This window comes from Danio rerio, chromosome 24 (genome assembly GCF_049306965.1).
Source record: "Danio rerio strain Tuebingen ecotype United States chromosome 24, GRCz12tu, whole genome shotgun sequence".
NCBI classification, from domain to species: Eukaryota; Metazoa; Chordata; class Actinopteri; order Cypriniformes; family Danionidae; genus Danio; species Danio rerio.
In genome coordinates this window covers 38,900,450-38,927,500 of record NC_133199.1, presented here as the reverse complement: position 1 = coordinate 38,927,500, position 27,051 = coordinate 38,900,450, and the positions used below count along the sequence as shown (strand labels likewise).

At 35.3% G+C, this 27,051-nt stretch overlaps 2 protein-coding genes across 6 annotated transcripts in view; one reads left to right on the top strand and one right to left on the bottom strand.

The window, feature by feature from the left end:
* sntg1 (syntrophin, gamma 1) overlaps window positions 1-17,279 on the top strand; it is a 169,979-nt gene extending 152,700 nt beyond the window's left edge. Inside the window, exon 20 of the mRNA XM_073941012.1 lies at window positions 16,920-17,279. The gene's annotated coding sequence lies outside the window, so the exon portion shown is untranslated. The remainder of the gene's footprint in view (window positions 1-16,919) is intronic.
* The window catches only part of pcmtd1 (protein-L-isoaspartate (D-aspartate) O-methyltransferase domain containing 1), a 39,091-nt gene that overhangs the window by 5,502 nt on the left and 6,538 nt on the right, over window positions 1-27,051 (bottom strand). For 4 of the 5 annotated variants that reach the window (XM_073940034.1, XM_073940033.1, XM_073940032.1 and 1 more), the window contains 3 exons: window positions 16,955-17,454; window positions 13,016-13,118; window positions 1-15 (listed from right to left, as the gene is read on the bottom strand). The exon at window positions 1-15 is cut by the window's left edge and continues 157 nt beyond it. In XM_073940034.1, the coding sequence (XP_073796135.1) occupies window positions 1-15; window positions 13,016-13,118; window positions 16,955-17,261 (425 nt within the window). In that variant the 5' untranslated portion in view covers window positions 17,262-17,454. The remainder of the gene's footprint in view (window positions 16-13,015; window positions 13,119-16,954; window positions 17,455-27,051) is intronic. The other variant, NM_001030067.3, reaches the window with a different exon arrangement.

The following is a 27,051-nucleotide window of genomic DNA, read 5'->3' as shown; positions in this document are numbered from 1 at the left end:
TCGCAGAACTCAAACCTGAAAGCACACGTAGAAGATTAAACTCCTGAATGTCTGCAGAACAATTGCTACGTTTTATAGTGCTTGTTTTTCACAAAACCTTCTGATAGGGCTGCACGATGTTAGAGAAATCTGATATTGCGATATTTTATTTTTCTGCAATAGATATTGCGATATAAATACAGTTTCAGAAGATGGTTTAAAGGGCTATGACACCCCCCACTTTCGGTTAAAGTCTACTTCAGAATTTTTTCAAAAGATGCAATATTAATGGGCGTGGAGCTCCGCGAGCATAGGGCAGAAGTGGGCGTGGCCACAAACTGAGACACAAACCGTAAGAAGAAGCATGAGTTTATACTTCACAAAGTTAAAATGCAAAGAAATAAACAGTAATTTAATGCCCTGCTACATTTGTTATTCGTAATTTCATATACACATAACCACAATTTATATCATTATAAAGATAAGTGTGTTCATGTAAACACTATAAATGAGGATTCTTTCTCGATCCCTGTGTCTAAATTATAGATCTTGAATGCAGACTCAGTGCAGCAGGTCTCCTGACCTGTCTATTTTAACCATTAGCTCTGCTGGTAATTTAGAGGATTTAGGCAAACACAGCAGCACGGCGATGTGTCTGAATGTGAACGAACTCCTGATAAAAGTCAACGTCCGCCATTCTTCAATTCTCGTGCTGCTCTCCCGACAAAAATGCTTGCAGCACACACACAGCTTTGCTGTATGATAAGCCCAGACAGGATCGCGGGGAAAAAACATGCAACAAACACCGTGGATCATGGAAACAAACACATACGAGCCTTCATGAACGGCTACGTGCCGTTGGTCTGTGTCTCACAGCTTGCTTGAAACTGGCAGGTCTGCCTTCGGAAAGCACGTGCTCTCATGAATAATTAAGCAGCCGGCTCTTCTCATAGGATAAGAAAACTCCGCTATGAAAAATAATGAGAAACCGACGCGTCATCATTGCACTTGCAGTACTGCGCAACGTCGGCGATTTTGATCCCGCCCCAAAAATCATTTTAAACCCGGAAGCTGAAATTAGCTGACAAAAGCTCAGTTTTCCCCACAATTAAAGCAGACAGGTGCTAACATTGTCTTAACTAATGCTCAACACACACACATCTGTTAATATTAAAAAAAAGTTCTCCAGGGTGTCCTGAACCTTTAAATAGCACTATTTGGCAGTTTTCTGGCGAGTCTAACAGTGTTCATGTACAGAAGTTAAATAATCACAATGCATATTATGCTTTTCTTACTTTACTTTTGCATGTTTCTAGTCGACACATCTTAACTTCAGAAGAAATACGTTAAAATTAAGAGGTTTTCCTTAAAACAAGCTAAAATATCTGCCAATGGAGTGAGTAAAAAATCGTGTTTTTGCTTTGAAATGTAGATATTAGGACTAGAAACAAGGCAAAAAAAAATGTAAAATAAGAAAAACATTTTTGAATAAATAAATAAATACAGTTAATCTTTGTTACACATCCAAACCAAGCGGCAACCTGCCGCTCTCCCTCGGGAAGACAATACGAAGTAACTGAAGCTGCAATTCATCGAAGTTCCGCTAGTCCTGGCTCGATATGGAGCCCACTGTTAGAATGGCCAATTTTACAGCAGAAAAAAGGTGTTTACATCCTGGTACAAAGAACAATTTTGGTTCGTATAGCTAATATCACCCTTCATGACAACTGTGAGGGGGGTGAATTTTTTATAACTCATTCGTTTCATTTATATTAGGTTATATTAAGTCTGCATAATTAAGGGCGTGGCCAATTGAGCTGACTCCGGCAGATTAGCTGCTGAACTCGGCAAATACATCGTATTTTTGTGTTGTTTATGTGGCTTTACACAGTCAGTTGCCTTTTGAAATTATTTCTTATAATTATCAGATGATATAGCATGCTATGTGCACTTAATTGTGCTCACAAACCATTCACGTGGCCTCCGTTTCCCAGGTGAGTGAAATTATATACTTATATATCATATCTAAAAATGCATTTGTTTTATTTAAGATCATTTATATTTAGAGCTGTAAAGCACTCCAGAATCTGTCAGATTATATCTGAAGTGTTTGGAAGTAATTTGCGTTTTCCTCCTGTTGAAAAACGTCATAAGAACAATGCTTAGTGGCTCAATGTATTACAACAGTGTTTTTAAAAGTCTAAACACTTTATTGACAGTGTACAACCAAGCACATGTGTACAGAGCCCAAACGAGTCACAGGTGATAAAGTATTAAGCGTTTCTCCCATAGAAAAGCCTGTCTAAGCAAAATGCTGCAGGTGTCTGTAGGCTCACGCTCCACCTCAAATGGTCTTAGTGAAGCCATTAGGGGGCGCCCAACCTGTGGTCTGTGTGGGTCCTAATGCCCCAGTATAGTTACGGGGACTCTACACTGCTCAGTGAGCGCCGTCTTTCAGCTAAGACGTTAAACCGAGGTCCTGACTCAGTGTTGTCATTAAAATCCCAGGATGTCCTCCGAAAAGGAGTAGGGGTTTAACCCTGGCATCCTGGCCAAATCTGCCCACTGGCCCCTGTCCACCATGGCCACCTAACCCTCCCTATATCATAATTGGCTTCATCACTCTGTCTCCTCTCCACCAATCAGCTGTTGTGTGGTCTGGCCCAAAATGGCTTCCGCCGCGTCATCCAGGTGGATGCTGCGCACTGGTGGTGGATGATAAGACCCCCCCACCAATGTGTAAAGTGCTTTGAGTGTCTAGAAAAGCACTAAATGTAAGGAATTATTATTATTATTATTATTATTATTATTATTATAGGGTAATTAGGCAAATTACTGTATAACAGTGGTTTGTTCTGTAGACAATACATAAAAAAATTGCTTAAAATGGCTAATAATTTTAACCTTTAAATGATTTAAAAATATATAAAACTGCTTTTATTCTAGTGAAATAAAACAAATAGGACTTTCTCCAGAAGGAAAAATATTATCAGACATACTGTGAAAATTTCCTTGCTCTGTTAAACACCATTTGGGAAATATTTGAAAAAGAAAAGAATAATAAGCGTGACTTTAACTGTATACAAGTTGTTTCTTCAAAGAGTTATGTATCAGTTTTTTTACTGTGCTTTCTAAAGATTCCCACATACAGTAAACAGTTCAAATCAGTCTGTTGACATGCGTCATCCAGTGGTATAAACAGATGATTCATGTGAATGGGTTGTTTGACCTCATATTGCTCCTGCTGTGATGCATTCATTATGAATTCATGCTGCTGTTTATGCATCATTTGTTGTTTGCTTGTTTGGATTTAATTTTATACATTTATGCATGTACATTTAGTTTAATTGAGTTGGGCTGCCATGGGGGGGGAAAGCACTACAACAGCATGTAGGCTTTCAAAAGGTTTGGCAAACACTGGTTTAGACTGTAACAGTAAGAATTTAGGGGAAGCAATGAGGGATAAAAATAAACACAAAATCTTTTGGTCCCGTTTGCCTTCCATACAGGGTGACACGGTTGCTCAGTGGTTAAGACTGTGGCCTCAAAGCAAGAAGGTCGCTGGTTCGAGTCCCAGCTGGGCTGGTTGGTATTTCTGTGTGGAGTTTGCATGTTCTGCCCGTGTTGGCGTGGGTTTCCTCTGGGTGCTGCGGTTTCCCCCACAGTCCAAACACATGTGCTATAGATGAAGTGGATAAACTAAATTGGCTGTAGTGTACGAGTGCGTGTGTAAATGAGTGTGTATGGGTGTTTCCCAGCAGTAGCTTGCGGCTGAAAGCACATCTGCTGCGTAAAACATATGCTGGAATAGTTGGCGGTTCATTCCACTGTAATACAGTAATTGACAAATTGTCACCTTAGAATCATAAGGTTCTATCTGACAATTTTGTCAATATTTAATTATTTACATATTCTTATTAAATCATAACATATTTACATTATGGGATGTTTTTTTTTATAAGTTGTTCACATTTTAAGACTTTTTATTTAAAAAAGAAAAACGGTTTATCTACACAGTTGAACTTTAGCTTGGCTCTATAAGGTTCTTTCTGTTAGCCAATCAGCATTTTAATGCACGCACGAGGACCAATCAGGATCAGCGTTCTTTATCGTTTCGCCGGACTGCTCCATTAACAGCGGGAAAGACCAGAAAGGCAACATATGTTCGTAGTGTATGAGTGTGACTGAGTGTGTGTGGATGTTTTCCAGACATGGGTTGCAGCTGGAAAGGCATCCGCTGCGTATAAAAAAAAAAAAACGAGCTGGATAAGTTGGCGGTTCATTCCTCTGTGGCGACCCCGGATTAATACAGGGACTAAGCCAAAAAAATAAAAATGATTGAATGAATAACAGCTGCATTGGATAAAATATTTAGCACAGCCTTGTATACTTCATTTGAAAAAAAAAATCATCCTAAAACATGAAATAAATGTTATAGAAAGCTAAATTTTATAAATAAATGTTATAGAAAGCAAAATTGCTTAAGCATCAACATATTGTTACAACACTAAATTATATATATTTTTATTGTATTTCTTGAAAAGTAATGCTTAATGTCTACCACAGTGGTTCTCAAACTTATTTAACCAAGTACCACCTCAGAAAAAAATGGTCTCTCCAAGTTCCACCATAATGACCAGTATTGAAAAACAGAGCAGCTTATTAGGCTTAATTAAGCAGCTACAGCTCTGTACAGTTCAAAAACGTGGCAGATTAATTCCTATTGTTATGAATGTTTATTATTGTCAGCCACTTTTAACATCATTAATAGTTTGAACATTAACTATAACATTAGAAATAAATAAAACATCAATGCGTGCTTTTGAAAGTTAATTAAAAATGGCACTGTTCTTAAAGTAAACAAAAAAAACTGCTGTGCTTAAATGTAAAGAATTATTATATAGTAGCCTATTCATCAAAACCTGAAAATATTCCTTGGACTTCATAAATATCATCATATTCATATGTAAACTCTTTTTGATAAATTTTGAAATGTATAGTACATGTTATATATGACTTATTTGTATATCTTTGATATCTAAACATTCCTTGTATTTTAAATATCTGATTTATATTTACATATTGAAAATTAGAAATGAAATCTGCTTACTGCAAGTTAGAGTAGGCTATGTGTGTCAGAAAAGTGATTTAACCCAGCTTTCAACATTGGGAAATAAAAATATGCATACGCCCCCAAAAACCATTACAAATATGGGGAGGAAATCAGCTTCAAATGATAGAATACATAACAAACATTAGAAAATTGAAAATAAAATAAAAGGTTTAGCCTATTAAAATCAATTTACTGATCACATCGGTGTTATCGTATGCATTAAAAGTGTTTTCATTTTCTTACTTTAATTATTCAGCGATTCCTCCACGTACCACTAGAAGGAAGTCTGCGTACCACTAGTGGTACACGTACCACAGTTTGAGAACCACTGATGTACCAGGCAGAACCCTATAATTCCAAGCGGAAAACGACTTCAAAATTAGAAGGTTCTATCTGGATTTACCATGGTTTATTTACTCCACTTTCCCAATTTAAGAGAACTTTGATCATTTACAATTAGAGTACATTTAGGGTCTCTGTCATGTTAATGTATGAAAGAGAACTGATACACACATGTCGTTTGCTATATGGAATGCAACAACCTACTATCTTGCAATCATTTAGAATGCAGATAGAACCTTATAATTCCAAGGTGACGAAATGTTCTGAAGCGAGCCACATTAATGCTGCCGCAGATCTGTGGTTAACTTTGATTTAGTCAAGCCTGCCCTATTAATCTTCCATACGGTAGCATTAGATAAACTCTCAGTGAATAAAATACTAGAAGTGAATGTCAGATCTCTGCGGTCTGCTGTGCGCTACACACCTGCCACACACACACAACTGCTGGGTCACACACACACACACATTTTACTTGAGGACTGGACACACACATACATTCACTGCTTGCAAACATCTGTTTTCGTCATGCATCATTATTGAGGTCAGGAGAAACAGTTGTCTTGACGTATCAGACAAAGCCCTGATGCTGTTAAAAAGTCCATAGAAGTGGGTGTTTCGTAACAGTTGATTAATCAGTAATGTTGAGCCTCCGTCACTTCATTTGAAGTCGATGGGCTCTATTTTGACGGTCCATGCGTAGAGCGCAAAACGCAGGGCGCAAACGCTTTCAGGACGTGTCAGAACGCATTTTTGCTAATTTAAGGACGGGAAAATCCGCTTTGCGTCATGGCGCATGGTCTAAAAGGGTTGAGTTTATTTTCTTAATGAGTTATAGGTGTGTTTTGAGAAAAAAACAATTAGAGTCTCATCTCCCATTCCCTTTAAGAGCCAGCTGAGTCGCGCCAAAAGCGCATTCGCTATTTACAGGACGTAAAGTAAGTCTAAGTGGAAAAACTGAGCATTTCACTAGCAAACAGTAAACAGTTAACAGTTTTTTTTTTTTTTTTTTACAGAAAACTGTTAAACAGAGCATCTACTGCGTGAGAATGAGAGATAATGGATCTACTTTCACTTTCGCTCTTGGATAGGGAAACCTTTACGCACAGACATCAATTAGTCTATAAGTAATTAATTGCGTTTGTTAAGCGCAAATATTCGTTTCAAAACTATTTCTAAATTCAGTTCTAATTTCCAGCAAACGAATAAATGAACAATAATAACCAAGAGTGTTCAAAAACCTGAGTTATATCCTAAAACACATGCTGTGCCCCATATGGTCTAAAACCTGACAGGTGGGCAAATCTAAGCTTGTTTTTAATAAAACAAATATAAATATGGATATGATGAATAACACTGCTAATAATAATAACATTATACAAAAACAAATATCTACAAATTCTTAAATCCTGAAGCATTTTCTAGACAAGAAAAACATATTGTCTTGTTTTAAGAAATAATATGCCAAAATGAAGTGAGTTTTTCCTCAAATCAAGCAAAATAATCTGCCAATGGGGTAAGCAAAATAATCTTGTTTTTCGATTTGTGATAAGATTACTTTGCTTACCCCATTGGCTGATTATTTAGCTTGATTTAAGAAAAAACTTGCCTAATTTTGACACATTATTTCTTAAAACAAGACAATATGTTTTGCTTGTCTAGAAAATGCTTCTTGATTTAAGACATTTTAGATATTTGGACTAGAAACAAGACAAAAAATCTAAGTAAGAAAAGCATTTTTTGCAGTGTATATATAGTTAAAAATAGTCACCCAAGTGTATATATCTATTACTGTAAGAAAAAATCAGCATTAGGTACATACTTTAAGTATTTTCTTAGCTTGAACTGACCCAAACTAATCCTGTTTATATGAATTGAACCTGCTCCTGACCAGGTTTGAGCTACCAGAACTGTTGCTATGACAACAACTCTCGGATCAGTTTTGAAGAACGAAACGATCCTGGAATGTGTCAAATCGTCAATAACCAAATCCAGCTAACTGAGTAATCCACATACGAAGAATGGACCCCAGGTCAGAATAACAACAAACGCGAAAATGAGTGCCGTGGCTAGTAGCAGTAAGGAGATTGTAAATAAAAAAAGATGTAAGGATGTCGCCAGAGTGTTTTTTTTGGTTTCTTTTTTGTGCATCCCAGCCACAAGCTCTCCATCTGAAAGATTTTGTAGCATATGGATAATGTAGTCATTCAACTTGTTGCTATTTGTGTTTGAAAAATGATGGTTAGTTCCTTTACTTAAAAGCTCAGATTTGATTATCATAACTTGTTTTTACTTAAAAGCTCAGATTTGATTATCATAACTTGTTTTGTTTACAGAGTTTGAGGTTTACTGTAGCATTATTATTGACACCTTACAGATGTTGATCTACTTCTACTTCTTACCATTTCACACACTTTGTACACATTAACAGTCATCCCCTCCCCTCCCCTCCCTCACTCCCTACCTTCCTGATGTTCTGCTGCTAATGCACAAAGACACTTTATGGATATTCATGTTTGCACTCATTTGCCATATTGTAAATACTGTGACTTATTACATTTAGTATATTTTATCTTACATCTTATATTTTTAGTATTATGTCTATTGTTTGTTTTCTCTCTTTTTTATTGCTGCTGGTCTCTGTGAGTTACCAAACAAATTTCGTTGTACAACAACGACAATAAAAGTTCTTTACTTACATCTTTACATCTTTACTAACATTTTATTCATCAAATTTAGGTCTCTTTAACACTTATGGTTATTTTATTATAAGACATAAGAGATGAGTTATTTTAGTTACAATTTTTGTTTTTGACTATTAAAACTATTGCCTTAGTAATGTGGTTAAACTAAAATAAAGCGTTTAAATGAATATTAAAAATCCTAATATACAGGGCTTAACATTAACTTTTTTGATCACCAGCCACTGTGGCTAGTAGTTTTCCAACATTACTAGCCACTCGCCATTTTCACAAACCACAATTTTATTGTTGGGAAAATATTTTTTAAACACATAAGTATGACCTTGACATGCTGAAATTACTTGGTTTAGGTTGCATTATCTCTACATGCCTCCTCATTCATTTCACTTTTTGTGTGTCGTGTATGAGCTTGCTCAATAATCATGAGCAAATGGGTCAGGGTTTCATATATTACAATTAGTTTTCATAATTTTTAAAGCCCAAAATGAAGGATTTACTAAATTTAGCTCTGACCACAACATAAATAAACAGTAAATTATTTCTTAGCCACAAATTTTAAACGTGTCAAAACAAGCCAAATAAAGCTGAATACTATACTTTTTATTTAACAAAACATATGCACAGTCATGTGTCCTGGCTAAAGGTCCCAGATCACCAGTTCACTAAAGATAAATAAGGAGTTATACTCCCATTGAAGCAATGTTTTTGTAAAACAAACAAAAAAAAATTAATCATATTAATGCAAAAGAAAGCAGGTATAAACATACTGTGTGATAATGAAAGGATGATCACACACACACGTTTAATGATAGACCCATTAATAATCTGTTCAAAGAATGGTTAAATCGAAAGCAACTGGCGCTGCTTACAAGTCAATTCTAGAACTCTTGAAAGCAGCAAGACTGTAGGTGCATGTTTCTCCCTTTTTGTTCGGTCTATTCGAAAGAGAATCGATCGCATACAAACACAGTGATGATCCTCTCATTCAGTTTTCACCTGCTTTGCTTGCGCGAAGTTGCGAACGCAATTATTTTTGTCAGTCGTGTTGCTTCTCGATCGCCTGTGCATGCATATTGGACCATCCTTATTGTCAAACCCTACTTATAAGAATTATTATCTGGGAAAATTATTTTCAACCAGCCAAAGTGGCTAGTGGGAGTGTCTGTCTTACCCACCACTGCCGAAATCTACCCGCATTTGGCGGGTGTTAATGTAAAGCCCTGCTAATATACCATACTGGATTGTAAATTATTATTAAATTATTGATGTCAAATGATATAAAACATAATATCGTGATAATTATTTTTGCTGAATTGCACATCCCAACAAAAATATTAAGTTAAACTTTTTATAACCTAATAAAATTAGTTGAAACCTGATCTACTTATTAAAAGAAGTTAAAGCAACAAAATGATTTGTTGATCTTGACCTTTTTGTCATTCATTGTTTTACAGCGTATATCACACTTCATACACAATGGTAATTCAAAATAAAAACAAAGTATTTAAAAAGTCTTATAAATAGCAACAAATAGTAATAATATGAAATGACATAATAACATATAATAATAATAAAAGAAACAAAGATTATAAATGAATAAAAACAGATTAAAATGTGTTAAAACAGGCTTAGAAAGGAACAAAAAAAGAAAGAAAAAGACACAAATAGTGTGATCTGCTGGACATAGCACAGAGCTCATTCAGTAAATACTCTAAGCAAATACAAACACAGATGGACTTATGCCAATACTTAAAATCAGATTTCTCCTGGCATTGAATTCTTCTTGCATGTATATTCCATTATTTCATGTTAAAGGCAGTGGAAATAACCTACTCTTTGCCATAAAGGGAAAAGCAATAAACCTAGAAATAAGAGCTGGAAAAAAAATGCTCATTTTAGAAAAAGATTTCAGACGGCACTTAGAGGTTTTTGCATTTGAACTCTTCAAATAATGACAGATTATATTTTTGTGGTGAACTTCCCCTTTAAATACATTGTTTGAATTTCCCAAGCATGTGAATAAGGCATGTGTTTGCGTTTTTAGCATAGTATGGCAGATAATGCATGGTTTCACTGTATGAAGTTTGCCAAAATGCATCGTAGCAGGGTTTAATATCTAATATTAACCCTGCTTCTGAATTATAAGTGTGAAATATTCCTTTACCCAAGGATTAAAATAAGAGACTATAGAATTTCCCTTGTATTTCTAGATGTTAAATACAAGGGAAATTGCTGTTTTTTTTAATTCATGGGTAAATAAAAAGGATTCTTAGAATTTCTGAAGGACATGTGAGTGTGCTTGCCCATGCAGAACTCAACAACATAATGTTAGGCTGTTGTTAGCGCGCTGCTATTTTATTGGCAGGTGGTTTGTTCAGTGCTCTTCTCTGTTTATGCCATGGGCCTTGATGTTAACTCGTATTATATATGAAAAGCAGTGTGCTATTACTATTACGTGACAGAAAATAAACTCTGACCTACATATTGAGGATATATATATATATATATATATATATATATATATATATATATATATATATATAGTGCTCAGCATATCTAAGTACACCGCTCACAAATCATTCATTCATTCATTTTCTTGTCGGCTTAGTCCCTTTATTAATCTGGGGTCGCCACAGCGGAATGAACCGCCAACTTATCCAGAAAGTTTTTACGCAGTGGATGCCCTGCCAGCCACAACCCATCTCTAGGAAACCCTCTCAAATCTATCTTTTAAATTCATATTTTTAATAGGAAGACATACAAAATTATATTCGTGCATATGCTTTAGATTAGTCAGTACTGAAGCCAAATCTGGAGCTAATCTAAAATAAATAAATAACTTATGATAACAGTTCAAAACAATAGTACAGACAAATTTATATGTTATGGACAAATATTAAATACAAATTTGAAAAAGGAGGAAAAATCAAGAGAAGCAAAACATAAATAAATAAATAAATTTTTTTGAAATTTTGTAGGTTATAATTTATTTTTTCTCAATATTTTACTTACATTTAATTTTCTTATCTTTCCATTTCTAAATATGTTTGGTGACTAAATATTATTTTAATAAATATATCTGTTTAGGGCGAGGCAGTGGCGCAGTAGGTAGTGCTGCCGCCTCACAGCAAGAAGGTCGCTGGGTCGAGCCTTGGCTCAGTTGGCATTTCAGCGTGGAGTTTGCATGTTCTCCCTGCATTCGCGTGGACTTCCTCCGGGTGCTCCGGTTTCCCCCACAGTCCAAAGACATGTGGTACAGGTGAATTGGGTAGGCTAAATTGTCCGTAGAGTATGAGTGGGTGTGTGGATGTTTCCCATAGATGGGTTGCGGCTGGAAGGGAAGCGGCTTATCCGCTGCGTAAAAACTTGCTGGATAAGTTGGCGGTTCACTCCGCTGTGGCGACCCCGGATTAATAAAGGGACTAAGCTGACAAGACAATAAATTAATTGAATGAATATATCTGTTTAATTAATATGTTTTGTTTAAATACACCAAAATACATTGCCTATATTCACAATATAAATATAAATGTAAAAATATTCAAAATGGGGTGTACTCAGTTTGCTAAGAACTGTATATATATAGTCTTTGTCATGATAACATTCATTCATTTATTCATTTTCTTTTCGGCTTGGTCCCTTTATTAATCTGGGGTCGCCACAGCGGAATGAACCACCTACATAAAATGCTACAAGTCATTTTGCAAGATATTTAACTTCAAGTCCAATTCAAAGACTTACTAGGTTAATTAGTCAGTAGCATTAGTGCAGCAGCAACCCAATCGTGAAAAACACACAAACACACACACACACACACACACAGGCCCTGTTTACATTAACAAGTCTTATAATGACATCTTAAAACGAAAACAATCACCGTCCACACTGGCGTTTCATATAGCATATCTGAACAGCTCTCCATTAACAATATAGGAGGTGAAAACAAACATCACGTGACCTTACACACACACAGACAGACACAGACACAGACACACACACACAGACACACACACACAGACACAGACACACAGACACACAGACACACACACACACACACAGACACACACACACACACACACACACACACACACACACACACACACACACACACACACACACACACACACACACACACACATACATACAAACTCAAACTCTGTCATTTATCAAGGATTTACCACTGGATTGCGTCTCACTTTAGTTGTTAATTGTGATATTTAATTAATTTCGTCTCTATCTAATGACTTTACGTCTTTTGAATCTATCTGGTAATGTGTCACAGCGTCAGTACACTGGTTCAATCTTTCGCTTTCACACTTGTACTTAGTAGTTTTAGCGAAAACCTCAGAAACTTTTGGCTGGTTCCTGTTGGTTGTGCACCTTTTTTACCAACCAAGTTTGTCGACGCCATTATAACGACACAGATCACTCTGCCTATTCATGCTAGAGTCCTGCGAAAAAAGTGACTGGCAGGTGGTAATTTGTGTGTAACTTAACTTTATTTATTTATGAGTTGGTTATGGGTAAAACAAAGACCATGCGGGTCAGGTAGTTGAAACAGTAGGCTATAAATAATTAATTTGTCATGAATTAAATTTCCATAAATAATTAATTCACCGCCGCTTACGACAATGCCATCATCCATCGCAATGTTTTACATTAGACATCGTACGATGTCAACATCGCCCACCCCTAACGTGTATATATTATGAACACGGTCAAACCAGGTAGAAACAGACCCATGATACCCATGAATCACCTATTAACTATTTCATGCCTAAAAAACATATTTTTTTGCAATAGTACTTATACTTCAAGTAGAGTTGTTATATTTTACAATAAAATCTACAGCAACACAATGCGAAATAAAACTTAAACATGCCTGTCAAAGCTGTCGCTGTTTTTGATGAAGTCATCGAGTCTTTCGTTTGCGTACTCCACAACATCCTTGTGAAGCTCCACGCCATGATTTACTCCAAATGGACCTGGAAATAAAGATGAAAAATGATCAAGCCTCAAGATATTACCAGATGTTTCCAGTGACGAGCAAAACTATTTTGATGAAAATGTGCCATGGCGTTCATCTTCAAAAACATCTGAAAGAAAAACGAAGCAGCACAACTTTAGTCTTCCAACACTGCAATAATCAAAAATGTTTCTTCAGCAGCAAATGAGTATATTAGAATGATTCTGAAGGATCGTGTATTTTCACAATTTTGTTTTTAATCTGAGACTTGTTTTATTCTTTGAAAAGAAACTTTGAATGATCGTTTTAAATGTTAACCCTTAACCCTTTCAAGGCAGGCGTTGCAGATTTGCAACAGTTAAAAATTAACTACCTCATTACTCCAGATACATATTTTATGAGTTTGTTTTACTCAGAAGTACCACTGCAGGACTTGGTCGTCCATTTGCAACAAACAGTTTCCCCACTTGCTCACCAGATGACACACAAAAAAAAGGTTCTTGGAGTACCACATGACAAAGTGACTGGGAAACATGACCAACTCAATGAGGATTTGAGATATTGGATTTGGATCCCATATTGTTTTTGTTGTTGTTCTGCCACTGAAAAGCAATTTGTTACATTGTTTGAAAAGTACATAAAAAATTATTTTTCATATCATATTCAGTCGTCCGTGTCTAATTACCACACTGAGCCAATGTTGCAAATCTGCAACATCCCAGAACGCCTCACATGTGAAGGTCTCTAAAAAAAAGTCAGGATTACGCCATATGATAATTTTCCCCAAATATCAGATTTTTCCTGTTTCTAAAAATTTATTTGAGCCTGAAAGGGTTAAGGCCTGTTCACACTGGGATGCTTTTTGCTTGCGTTTTTCGACAACACTTACCTTCTTGTGACTAAATAAAGGGCGCCAATGTGACCGCGCACACTACTGCACAAAAACTCAGTCATAAAAGCATCATTTTTAAGGAAAAGCCTCATGCTTGTTTTTTTGTCCTTCTCCACCAATCAAATTTGCCACTTTTGTTCAAGTGCACGGAGCCGCTGAAGTTACAGTAAACAGCACTTAGAGGCGCTTAATCGTAAAACTGTCAATGCGAGCGCACATTAAAGAAGATGCCCAGGGGTGATATGTACATGGAGAATTGACAAGTACTTAAAAAAAAAAACTATTTTTTTGGCCTGCAGTGTCTCGCCTTAAAGGATCACTTCCTCTAACAGGCCTGAAAGCTCATTTATTTAGTAAGAAAAAGGTCTTCACTGAAAACACACATCACGTGACCACACACACACACACACACACACACACACTGGCATGCGCTGCAGCATATCTAGCCAGATGAGAGCTGTGCTCATCGGAGTGTTCATCAAGGATCTAAAGCTGGATCTAATCTCACTATATTTGTTAAACGTGATATTTAATTCATCCTGTTGTCTATGTCTGACGAAATATTCCCCAACTTTGGTCTTTTGAATCTATTACTTGTTCTCAGGTAACGTGTTTTGGCTGAGCGCAAAGATAAGTTAATAACAATTAATGTAAACACGTACATTCTGTATATTGACTGATTGTTTGCCTTTATTTTCGATAATGTCTAAACTTAATATACTTTATACTTTTATAATGGCCATTGTCGTAAATTTTGACGTCTCATCAATTACAAATTATCAGACCGGAGGTTTTGAATATCAGAAAATAGACTTTATTCTCCATAATAAAGCCGAGAAAGAGCAGAGCAGACCCCAGAGCATTCTGAAGTCTCTCCTGGACACCTTCCTAAAGTCTCTCCTGCTCCTTCTCCTTTATTTATGTTTTTGACACACCCCTATGTGTCTCTTTTTAACTTTTGACCATTTTTGAATAGGTTTTCTAGTCTAAGGGGTCCTGCTATTATTGGCTCTCAGCCCACTAGCTCATGTCAACAGAGATGTTACAGGTCTATGTCAGCAAAGTATAGATGCAACTTATGCAAAGGAACTAAGTGTTTACATACATTGTTATGATAGGATAATAACTTGATAATATGTTACTCATTCTAACTTCTGAAACATATAGCTTCATACAACTATTTAACATATATAATCAGTGCTTTACATATTCAGTTATTCTACACAATCAGTCATTCAGCCTTCTCCTAGTGTTGCTCCTGTGCAGGCATACTCATCTTACACAGACATATCACTGTATTTTTAACACAGGATGGCATGTTTGCTGCAAACACTACATACATTTTGTGAAGAGAAAATTAACTGCTTTACACTTAGAAAATACTTCATACAGAGAGAATAAAATCTTCTTCACCATTACTGATTATTAAAACTGATATTGAGCAAAAGAGAGGGTATGTTTCGTATTTTCAATGAAAGTGAAAAGAGGCAGTGATGTTATAGGCTCCATTTTGTTATAAATATGCATAGAGTAAAGATGACTCTCATATATGCAGCACGACGCCTCAACATTTCTGCTGTCTGTTAAGTTGTAATGTCGAAATGAAAATAGCAGTTCCTTAAATCATGTTTTCATTTTATTGTTAAGATAGTGAAACAACGAAGCCAGCATGATGTGAATAAGGTTATAAAGTACACTGTTCGCTTTGAAGATTTACCGACATGTCCTCGGGAGTCTGTTTTCCATATCAAACTTGTGAAGTGTGAACTTACAAGGACAGGATGCAGGACTGTGTGTGGGCTACTAAATATTGAGGAAAAGTTCCAATCAGATAGGTGAATGTCTGCAGCACCGCCTCCGTTTTCAGATGTCTCTGTTTTCCCCCTTCCACAGTGACGGAGAGGCAGCGTTTTAGAATGAAAACAGCTTCTTCAGCGATTCCAAAACGCTCCGTTTTCAGTGCTCGAAAACTTCGGCGTAATGTGGACGAATGACGTAATCGTAGCAAAACTTATGCGTTTTCAAACTAAAACATATTAGTGTAAACGGGGCCTCAATTTCCACCTCGGCTGCATCAAATAAACCACACAGTGACATGAAGAAAGCAGATCTCATGTAATGTTTGTTAGAAATACTACAGTAAGGACTTTCCCAATAATTATTTGATGTATTTGTTGTGGAGTTAATTTAAGCCTTTCTACAAAGTCGTTATGAAGTTCACAAAACGGACACACACAGCGTGCGCCTTTAACTTTGCATGGTTTATGCATGGCAAATGTGAAAGGATACAGATTAATATCCACTGTTGTATGGATATCCAGTATGTTAATGTACAAAATAAAGCTGATTTAACGTCAACAATCCGGGATTGAAGTATCTTTGTTTAAAACTGTACTGACACGCGTCTGTGGTGACCCTTGATCACATTGATGATGATTGAAGATCACAGAGAGCTGAACAAGTCTTTTAATCCCAGTTGCTTTGTGCACGTCCTGCTTTGTTGATATGATTTTACGGGTTATTATGGAGGCATGTTATTACGCGGTTGTCAATCAAATCAGTGGGCAGGGAAACCGCACTTCTACGTCACGAAGTGGTCAGCCTCAAAATGCGAGGGATTTGGATCCTATTTTAACATCAGGAAATTTTTAAAAGAGACTTATTGTGTTTAATTCACTTCAATATGACGGTGGACACACTATACCTGCACACAGTTCTGTCCAAACAGCTTACAAAAGATGATTTTCATCATAGGTGCCCTTCAAGTGTTAACAAAAGTTATTTATTATACAGCTTAAATTGTAATTTCTTCATTTTCTTTTGATTGCTATTTTTATTTTCAACAAATCCAAGTAAATTAAACTATAAAAATCTACAATCTACATACAAAAATTCTGTATCTGCTGTGATTTCTTTTTTTTTTTCAAGCTAATCCCCACATCCTGTATTGGAGAGTTTCTCACCTATGATGAGGCCCACCATGGTGCTCAGGTATCCAGTGCCACTGCCGAGGTTTAGAAAAGACAAGCCCTGCTGCAGTTTCAGCGCCTCCATCACTTCAGAATAGATGCAAGGTGCCGACAGATGTATATTCCCATGCTTCCAAGCCAGATCCTTGTAGGCATTGTCTCTGTATCCCTCCAGGTAGTAATCTCCACGGTCTATTGCTCTGAAGGCCTGCTCCACACGCTCCGTACGGATATATTGGGCTTCCTTCAGGTTGTCTATCAAATCATCGTTGTCCTCGCCAGCGCTGACTGCTCCCCCCATATTCCCCTCACAGCCAGGAAAAGAAAAGACAAATAAATAAAAAAAGAAAGGATGCAGAGGAGGTGCGAGACGGATAACTAGAGCGGTCCTCACATCCAGATGAAATGCTGGAGCGTTTCTCCACAGGGATCCCCAATCGTGATGCCTGTGTCCCACACAAATCACCTCAGACCATTCTCAGCTGCGCCAAGATCTGAAGATTGAGAAAAAACAAAGGGTGACATGTTAGATCTCGCTCTCTTCTTTCACACATTTCAGTTTACCCTTCTCTCCAGGAACAAAGAAGAAGCTATACTGTGTGATATCCTCTGTGCACCTGATACCTGCCGGCTTTGATTCTGTAACTGGGTGTTGCATGTACCTGATGTTACCTGTCTTACGCAACCTGCTTTAATATTGCAGAAGTCCAAGCCTGAAGTCTTATTAGAGGTCTAATATGATAATATAACTTCCTAAGCAAATCTATTTTTACTGGAAGCATGTTTTATTTAATGTTCTTTTAAAAATGCATTGTTTAAAGGGGACCTATCATGCAAAAATCACTTTTAAAGGGTCATGAAACCCCCCACACTTTCAGTTCAAGTCTACTTCAGAATTTAAAAAAAAAAAAAAAAAAGCAACATAATGGGGGTGGAGCTCTGCGAGGAGAAGCAAGAGTGGGCGTGGCCAGCAGAGCAGGGGAGAAGGAGGGGAGCGAACATCTGTTGTCAGTTAGCTCACAAAATGAGACAAACCATAAGGAGAAACCATGATTTTTATGGTTTACAAAGTTAAAATGCAAAAAAAAATTAACAGTAATTGAATGCCCTGCTACATTTGTTATTTGTAATGTCATATACAGATAACCACAATTTATATCATTATAAAGATAATCGTGTTTATATAAACGCTAAATGAGGACTTCTCCCTCAATCCCGGGTCTGAATGCAGACTCACTGCAGCAGGTCTCTTGCCCTGCCCATTTCAACCATTAGCCCTGCTGGTAATCTGGAGGATTTAGGCGAACACAGCAGCACGGCGATGTGTTCTAAATGTGAACGAACTCCACTGATAAAAGACAAAGTCCGCCATACTCTTACAGCTCTCCCGACAAAAATGCTTGCTGCACACAAACAGCTTTGCTGTATCTTGACTAACAGGATCGCGGGAAAAAACATACAACAAACCCCGTAGATCATGAAAAAAAAACACATAAGAGCCTTTATGAACGGCTATATACTGTGCCGTGGGGGACGTGGTCTCACCCAGTCATCAACATAGTGTCTCACAGCTTGGCACTGGCAGGTCTGTGTCTTGTCTTCAGAAAACATGTGCAGTCTTGAATAACTAAGAAGCAGGCTTTTCTCATAGGATAAGAAAACTCCGCTATGAATAATAATGAGAAACCGACACGTCATCTTTGCACTTGCAGTTTTGTGCTATGTCTCCGATTTTGATCCCGCCCCAGAAATAATTTTAAACTGAAATTTATTAAATTAGCTGTCAAAATTATTCAGTTTTCCACACAATTAAAGCTGACAGGTGCTAACATTGTCTTAACTGATGCTCAACACACACAAATCTGTTAAAATCTCAAAAAAGTACTTGAGGGTTTCTTGAACCTATAAAGGAGGTTTAAACACAATTGTGTGGCAAGACTCAGTGAATATAACCAGCTTATAAATATACAATGTTTTAAGTTTATTTTTTTTAATAATCAGATTTGATAAAAAGGGTCTGTAGAAACACTTTAATTGACATTCTCCCTTTGTACGTGTCATTAGAGGGAGAAACCCCCCCCCCTCCCCCTCATTAGCATAAGATTTGTTTTTGAATCAGCCACTATGTTGACGCACAGGCATTTGTAGCTCCGCCCTCTTTTAAAAAAAGAGAACAATCTCATTTGAATTTAAAGTGAGAGTCAACAAATTGGCACAATTTAGACAAAAGCCTAAAAGAGGCAGTTTTAAAGAGTTATAAAACATTATTCGTGCTGAAACTTCACATACACACTCTAGGAACATCTAAATTGGGCTGGGCGATCTGGCCTAAAATCAAAGTAGATAAAGTACTAGTACTAGTACTAGGTAAAGTACTTTTTTAGCTTATAAAGCAATATTTTCTGTACTTTAGTAGATGTGAGAGACTTGCTTTGTTTACCATATAAGTGGATCCAATTGTATTTGGTAAAAGGTATTATTTTTTATATCATGTATTAAGTTTCTAGTCATGATACTCCCAAAGTCAATCCCCATAAATCCGCAGATTTTTACAAAATTCTGTGCAGAAATAGCAGAAAGTGTCTGCAGATTCTGTCTCGCCCTACTAATGACTTTGCAAATAGAGCTGTTGAAGTAATTTGGTGAAATTGTACTTCTATCACAGAGAAAAAAAATATTGCAATGAAAAATTTTTCAATATCGTGCAGCCGTATTACAAATAGATGATTGGGCCTAGCATATTACCAGAGCAATGTGATTACAGCAGTTTTTGCAGTGATATAGCGCATTAATAATCTAGTAATATAAAAAATATAACATTCTGGAAGTAACTTCCCCAGCTATGTCTATAAACAATCTGAGACCACAAATTACAAGTTGAGTTTAGGGGTGAGGTAGGGCAAGAGGCTAATAAAATACAATTAATGCGTAATTTAATAAATAATATTAATGCCCTAACATTAACTTCCGATCGCAGCTGTATGCCTATCCGAGCTGCTGGAATTACGTCTTGTTTATTCATAATTTTCTGCTGAAATACAGGTAAGCAACTGTTTATCTGGGAGAGGAATAGAGGAAATGTTCTAGTACCATAAACAGTGTGTATATTATATAAATAACGCACATCGTCCAGTTATATTTTAAAATAATTATTATTGCTGTCTCCATAGACATCCATGTGTATTTTAGAAACCTTAAATGGTATGTTTTGCTTGTAGTCAAGAATGTCTGAAACAAAAATTTATTTTAATGGTTTCAAAGCACAAATAAATTGTGATTTATAACAAGCGCTAAACACCTCTTTCTGCCTCAGTGTGCGCCGTCTGATTTGAATTTGAGCAACTGATGTGCGCTCTGAACATTCTGATCACACCAGTGTGATTGCATGCTTTAGGGATCAGCCAAGGTTGTTCACACCAGTGTGATCATATGCATGAAAGGGTTAGGTATAACAATAGTATTAATAAGTAAATAAATTTGTTTATATGATATAACTGCTGACTTATGCAAACAGTTTTAACAGTGCAGAAAGCGGCTTATTACAATGGAGCCTTACGAAAACACCTTATTACAAGTCTCAAGTGATAACATAATATAAAAAAAGATGATATTCAGGACATCTGAGAATCTGGTTTCAAAAAAAGGTTATGCTCTTAACAACTGAACAGCCTTTGAAAGCATAAGTGACATTTTGGGCTGCAGAAAGGACATTTGGAAAGTGTCAGAATTTGCATGTTTGGTAATTGAGTTAAGCTGAATAGCTGTGACCTCAAGGATTTCCATGAACCTGAACCAGATCTGGATTAAAAAAAACAAAAAAAAAAAACAAACATGAGGCTTATTTACTTACAATGGTTCAGTGAGTACAAGAAAAGCCCAATTACTGTACATAGAAACACTCCATTCTCCACTCCAATTAGAGATGGCTTTGCGAAAGAACCATCCATCTAAAAACAGCCCATTAAATTGGGTTTATTTGCAGTGTTGATAAACTTCCTACTGAAATTGAAGAGCTCACAATATTTGCATTTGTATATATAGTTTTCAGAAAGACAACAGGTTTTATTTAACATCATAAAGCAATTAATGGTGGATTTCTACTTGCTGCTGCTAGTCAGAAAGAGCTGGGATTAGAAATGGAGTCGTTCTCGCAAAGCACCTAAAGTGACATTTGCAGATGTCAAATTGCAGATTTGCTAGAACACCCGTAGATGTTTGCATGCAAATGAGAACGTTTTTACAGGAAACTCACTCTACAACAAATCCTTTGGATGTAATGGTATTTACCATTCACAAGTGAAGATGAATACTTTAAAAGATTTAAGGTATATAATAAAGTGACCAGTGAAAACAATACTTTAATTCATTCATTTTACTTTGGCTTAGTTCCTTATTTATCAGGGGTCGCCACAGTGAAAAGAACTACCAACTATTCCAGCAAATGTTTTACACAGCGAATGTCCTTCCAGCTGCAACCTAGTACTGGGAAACACCCATAAACTCTCACATTCATACTCACACACAGACTTATACACTATGGCCAATTTAGCTCATCCAATTCACCTATAGCGCATGTGTTTGGACTGTGGGGGAAACCGGAGCGCCCAGAGAAAACCCACACCAACACAGGAAGAACATGCAAACTCCACACAGAAATGCCAACTGGTCCAGCAACCTTCTTGCTGTAGTGCGACAATGCTAACCATTAAGCCACTGTGCTGCCCAAAACACTGCTTATAATCCTTAAAAAAAAATTGTAAATGTCTGAGGGATTTTTTGTAGTGAAATGTCATTGGACCAAAAGCTTAGACACTCCCATTTGTGCAGCATGATGTCATCAACATAAATTTTTATTTTTTTAGAAATAGGGGTGTGCGGTATGAACAAAATACTATTTCATGATATGAGGAATTTTATTTCACTGTATTAATACTTTTAACAATATAAGCATTTAAATAGGTAGTTATTCCAAAATCTACAAAAGGTTTTAATAAATAAAGTTAAATACTCCAGAAATTAAAGTGACTTTTTTCCCTCTTTTATTTGAGCCTTGTTAAATGTAGTATTAAATTTAGTATTTTTACAGATAAATTCAAACTCCGAACCTAATGTCGATAACCAGTGTTGGGCAGTAGTGTCGCAACAAGTAGTGAAGCTACTAGATTAACTACATTTCTCAGTAGCGTGGCGGTAGCGTTGCTACTTTCTATATTATATAGCTTTTCTGTAGCGAAGCTATTATTTTAAGCATCTAGCGCCCACACAAGCTACATTTGCCGATCGCGGATTAATAAGTGACAGCACAGACATTCACGGAGCTGTGAGGCCGGTATCTAGCTGATAAAAGTAAATCCATATGGTAGCGAGAATGACGATTTCTTCTTCTTCCTGTTTACGGTGGTCAACAACAAAGTTTTTTGGGGGGTTACTTACTTACTTACTTACTTACTTACTAACTAACTAACTAACTAGCTATCTATCTATCTATCCGTCCATCCAAATATATATATATATATATATATATATATATATATATATATATATATATATATATATATATATATATATATATATATATATATGTGTTTTTTTTTCCTCTAGTAAAGGCTAAAGTATACTATGGTAATTACTATTAGTTCATGATAGTTACTAATGGTATTACATTATGTAGTGTAATTCATTAATGAATAGTTGTAAATATGTAATACAATATAATCCGTATTGCTAAATATTTAACTTTACTATAAATTACTAAATTATTATAAATGGTAACACCTGGCTTTATTGGATTTTTAGTTTTTGCTGTTATATGCTATAATTTGTTTCTGTTTAGTACAGCATATTATTTACAGTAAATAACTGAACTGAACAATACTGCCTCATATGTTTCATTGACAGTTTTATTGATCACTAAGATATGATTGACTTTGATTTAAGTTGCTTTGATTTAAAAAATGAAAATCGCAAAAATAGCTTAGATGTAGCTAAGCTACTTTTGCCAAGTAGCTTTTAGCTTAGCTTGCTACATATCCCAGGGGGGTAGCTTTTAGTGTAGTTAAGCTACATTTTACATAGAGTAGCTAATAGCTTAGCTCACTACATTTTTCAAGTAGCTTGCCCAACACTGCCGATGACTGTACTGTCTGTTTGTTTTTCAGAAGTGCTTATTAACAGTCAGATTTAAGATTTTTATTCTTAATATATAATAGCTTCTCACATTAAATTAAAATCAGACCCCAATACAGTTACATGATAATGTTTATTATGAGACATGCAATTTATAGCATGTCTAATATGGGACTGGGCAGTATTACAGTTTAGTTCACGCTGAATAAACTGTCAGTCATAACAGATTTTTTAAGCAAATTAATGAATAGCTTTTAATACTCAAGGCATGAGATGACCTAAACAATAATATAGCCACGCTAACTTATTTATATGTTGCATTATACACAAAATCTAATTAGATATGCAATTCATGGCATTTCTGACATGGAACTGGCAGTATTACAGCATATATAGTTCGCATAGAATAAACTGTCAATCATAATAGATTTTTTACATTTACTTTTTAATGCTCTTGGCATTAAATGACCTAAACTCTAACAAGCATAGCCACGCCCACTCATTTACATGTCACAGTATACACAGAATTTAATTAGATATGCAACTCATAGCATTTCTGAAACAGGTCTGGACGGTTGCGCGAAAGAAACCATCAACCATAATAGGTTTTTAAAAGTTAATTAATTAAACGTTTTTAATACTCTCAGCATTAGATGACCTAAACTCTAACAAACATAGTCACACCCACTCATTTACGTGTCACGGTGGAAACAGAATTAAATTAGATTTGCAATTCGTAGCATTTCTGATACAGGACTGGACGGTATTATAGCATATTTAGTTTGCGCAGAACAAGCTGTCAATCATAAAAGATTTTTGTTAAGCAAATTAATTTTATTTTTTTAATACTCAAGGCATGAGATGACCTAAACAATAACATAGCCACGCTCACTTATCTACATGTTGCACTATACACAAAATCTAATTAGATATGCAATCCATAGCATTTCTGATATGGGACTTGCAGTATTACAGCATATATAGTTCGCATAGAAGAAACTGTCGATCATAACAGATTTTTTATGCGAATTATTTAAACCTTTTTAATGCTCTTGGCATTAAATGACCTAAACTCTAACAAGCATAGCCACGCCTACTCATTTACATGTCACAGTATACACAGAATTTAATTAGATATGCAACTCATAGCAATTCTGATATAGGACTGGACGGTTGCGCGAAAGAAACCATCAACCATAACAGATTTTTAAAAGTTAATTAATTAAACGTTTTTAATACTCTCAGCATTAGATGACCTAAACGCTAATAAACATAGCCACACCCACTCATTTACGTGTCACGGTAGTAACAGAATTGAATTAGATTTGCAATCCGTAGCATTTCTGATATAGGACTGGACGGTATTAAAGCATATTTAGTTCGCGCAGAACAAGCTGTCAATCATAAAAGATTTTTGTTAAGCAAATTAATTAAACGTTTTTAATACTCAAGGCATTAAACGACCTAAACACTAACAAAGTTAAACTTTTTGACTTCACTAATGTATGTTTTTTTCGGTCTACATCGCCATTACATCCTTGTTCTTCTTTTCTTTTCTGCATTTGTCTTCCATTTCAGCTCTTTCCTGTACTGCTGCCCTTTGAGTCTCCTGCACTAAAAATACTGCAGGGAGGATCTGGGTCAAACCTCCTACTCTGTTTTGTACAAGACCTGATTGCAACCCTACAGAGACTCTCTGTACATCAGTATACAAGTTACAAAAGCGAGCGCCACTCGTTACATGTCTCCGAGCGTTAACAAACAGGTCTCGAGCACCGTTTATCACACTGTAAATCAATAAAAAATGTTAATAGACAAATGGTGGTTTTCGTGCCATTGTTAACTGGCTTTTATTGTAGAGCAGGTTGAGCAATTGCTGGATTGTTATTGGGTTAGCAGGAGGAACTGGAACAGTTTGTTATAAAGCTGAGCTGATCCGTCATTAATGTGTTTAAACTTGCTGGTTGCATAATTGCAGCATTATCACACTACACTGATGCTCGGCCAGAACAAATATGCTTACAGTTCCTCTAGTGAAGTTATTGAAGCTAAATATAAAGTAGTCTTTATTAGGTCCTTTTTCTTCTGAAGCCACATGTCAGCCATGCATTACGACGTACATCTGTCCTGCTAATTACAGAGTGTTGCGTTTCACAGGGACACATTTAAACAGTCTGCATCCTAACTGGAGGCTCCTGGCCTCATGTTGACTCCTGTACGGTCTGTCTGACCCAGTGAAAGCAGAAACCACAAACTCTTAGAGGATTCATTCCAGGACTGGATAAGCAGAAACGTGTCATAACAGAGAGAAAACCAACACACCAAATACAGGACCGACCCTGTAGGGCACATAATTAATAATATGAAATAATATAATAATAATAATAATAATAATAATAAGATAAGTTGGCGGTTCATTCCGCTGCGGCGACCCCAGATTAATAAAGGGACTAAGCCGACAAGAAACTTAATTAAATAAATATAAATAAATAAATAAATAAAAAACAAACTAATAATAATATTTATAATAATAATAATATTAATAATACTATTTATTGTATTCATGTATATTTAAATATAAATAAATATTTAAATATAAAAAATTCAAAACAAACTACTACTACTACTAATAATAAAGTTATTATTTTTATTAGTTTGGGCTTGAATTTTTTTTTAGATTTAATTTTATATTTTATTTATTTATATTTAAATATAAATTAATAAATATTTAAATATAAATAAATTAATTAGTTAATTAAAAAAATATTCAAACCAAACTAATAATAATATTTATAATAATAAAAATAATAATACAATTATTATTATTAGTTTGGTCTAGAACATTTTCTTATTTAGATAAGTATTAATAATAATTATTTTTATATTTAAATATTAATAAATATTTAAATATAAATAAAAAACAAACTAATAACAACAACAACAACAATAATAAAAATAATAATAATAAACTATTATTATTAGTTTGGTTTTGAATATTTATTTATATTTAAATATTTATTTTTTTTATTTTACTTTATTTTTCTAATTTAAAAATTGCTGAGGTTAGTATTAATAGCCCGCTTAAGTAATTATTTTATCGATTGGCTCTAGGGGTCAAACAGCATTTTTGCATATCGAATGAGATTTTTTTAATGATTTTTAAATTATGTTAAGGTCCGTTTCTTAACAGAAATTAGATATTAAACACACAATTGTACATACAGTTGAAGTCAGAATTATTAGCCCCCTTTGAATATTTTTTTATTTTTTAAATATTTCCTAAGTGATGTTTAACAGAGCAAAGAAATTTTCACAGTATGTCTGATAATGTTTTTTCTTGTGGAGAAAGTCTTATTTGTTTTATTTTTGCCTAGAATAAAAGCAGTTTTTAATTTTTTAAACACCATTTAAAGGACAAAAATATTAGCCCCTATAAGCAAATTTTTTTCTGATAGTCTACAGAACAAACCATCGTTATACAATAACTTGCCTAATTACTCTAACCTGCCTGGTTAACCTAATTAACCCAGTTAAGCCTTTAAATGTCACTTTAAGCTGAATAGAAGTGTCTTGAAAAATATCTAAAAAAAAAAAAAAAATATATATATATATATATATATATATATATATATATATATATATATATATATATATATATATATTTACAGTCATCATGGCAAAGACAAAATAAATCAGTAATTAGAAATGAGTTATTAAAACTGTTATGCTTAGAATTGTGTTTTAAAAAATCTTCTCTTCGTTAAATAGAATTTAGGGAAAAAATAAACAGGGGGCTTATAATTCAGGGGGCTAATAATTCTGACTTCACCTGTATATAAATGTATTAAAATAGTTACTTATTTAACTGTATACTAAGCAACTGAATATACATTAGTTGTGACTCTAAAGAAAGATTATAACCAGCAGTGTTTATAGCATCAAGGCTTTGCTCTGGTGGTTTGATG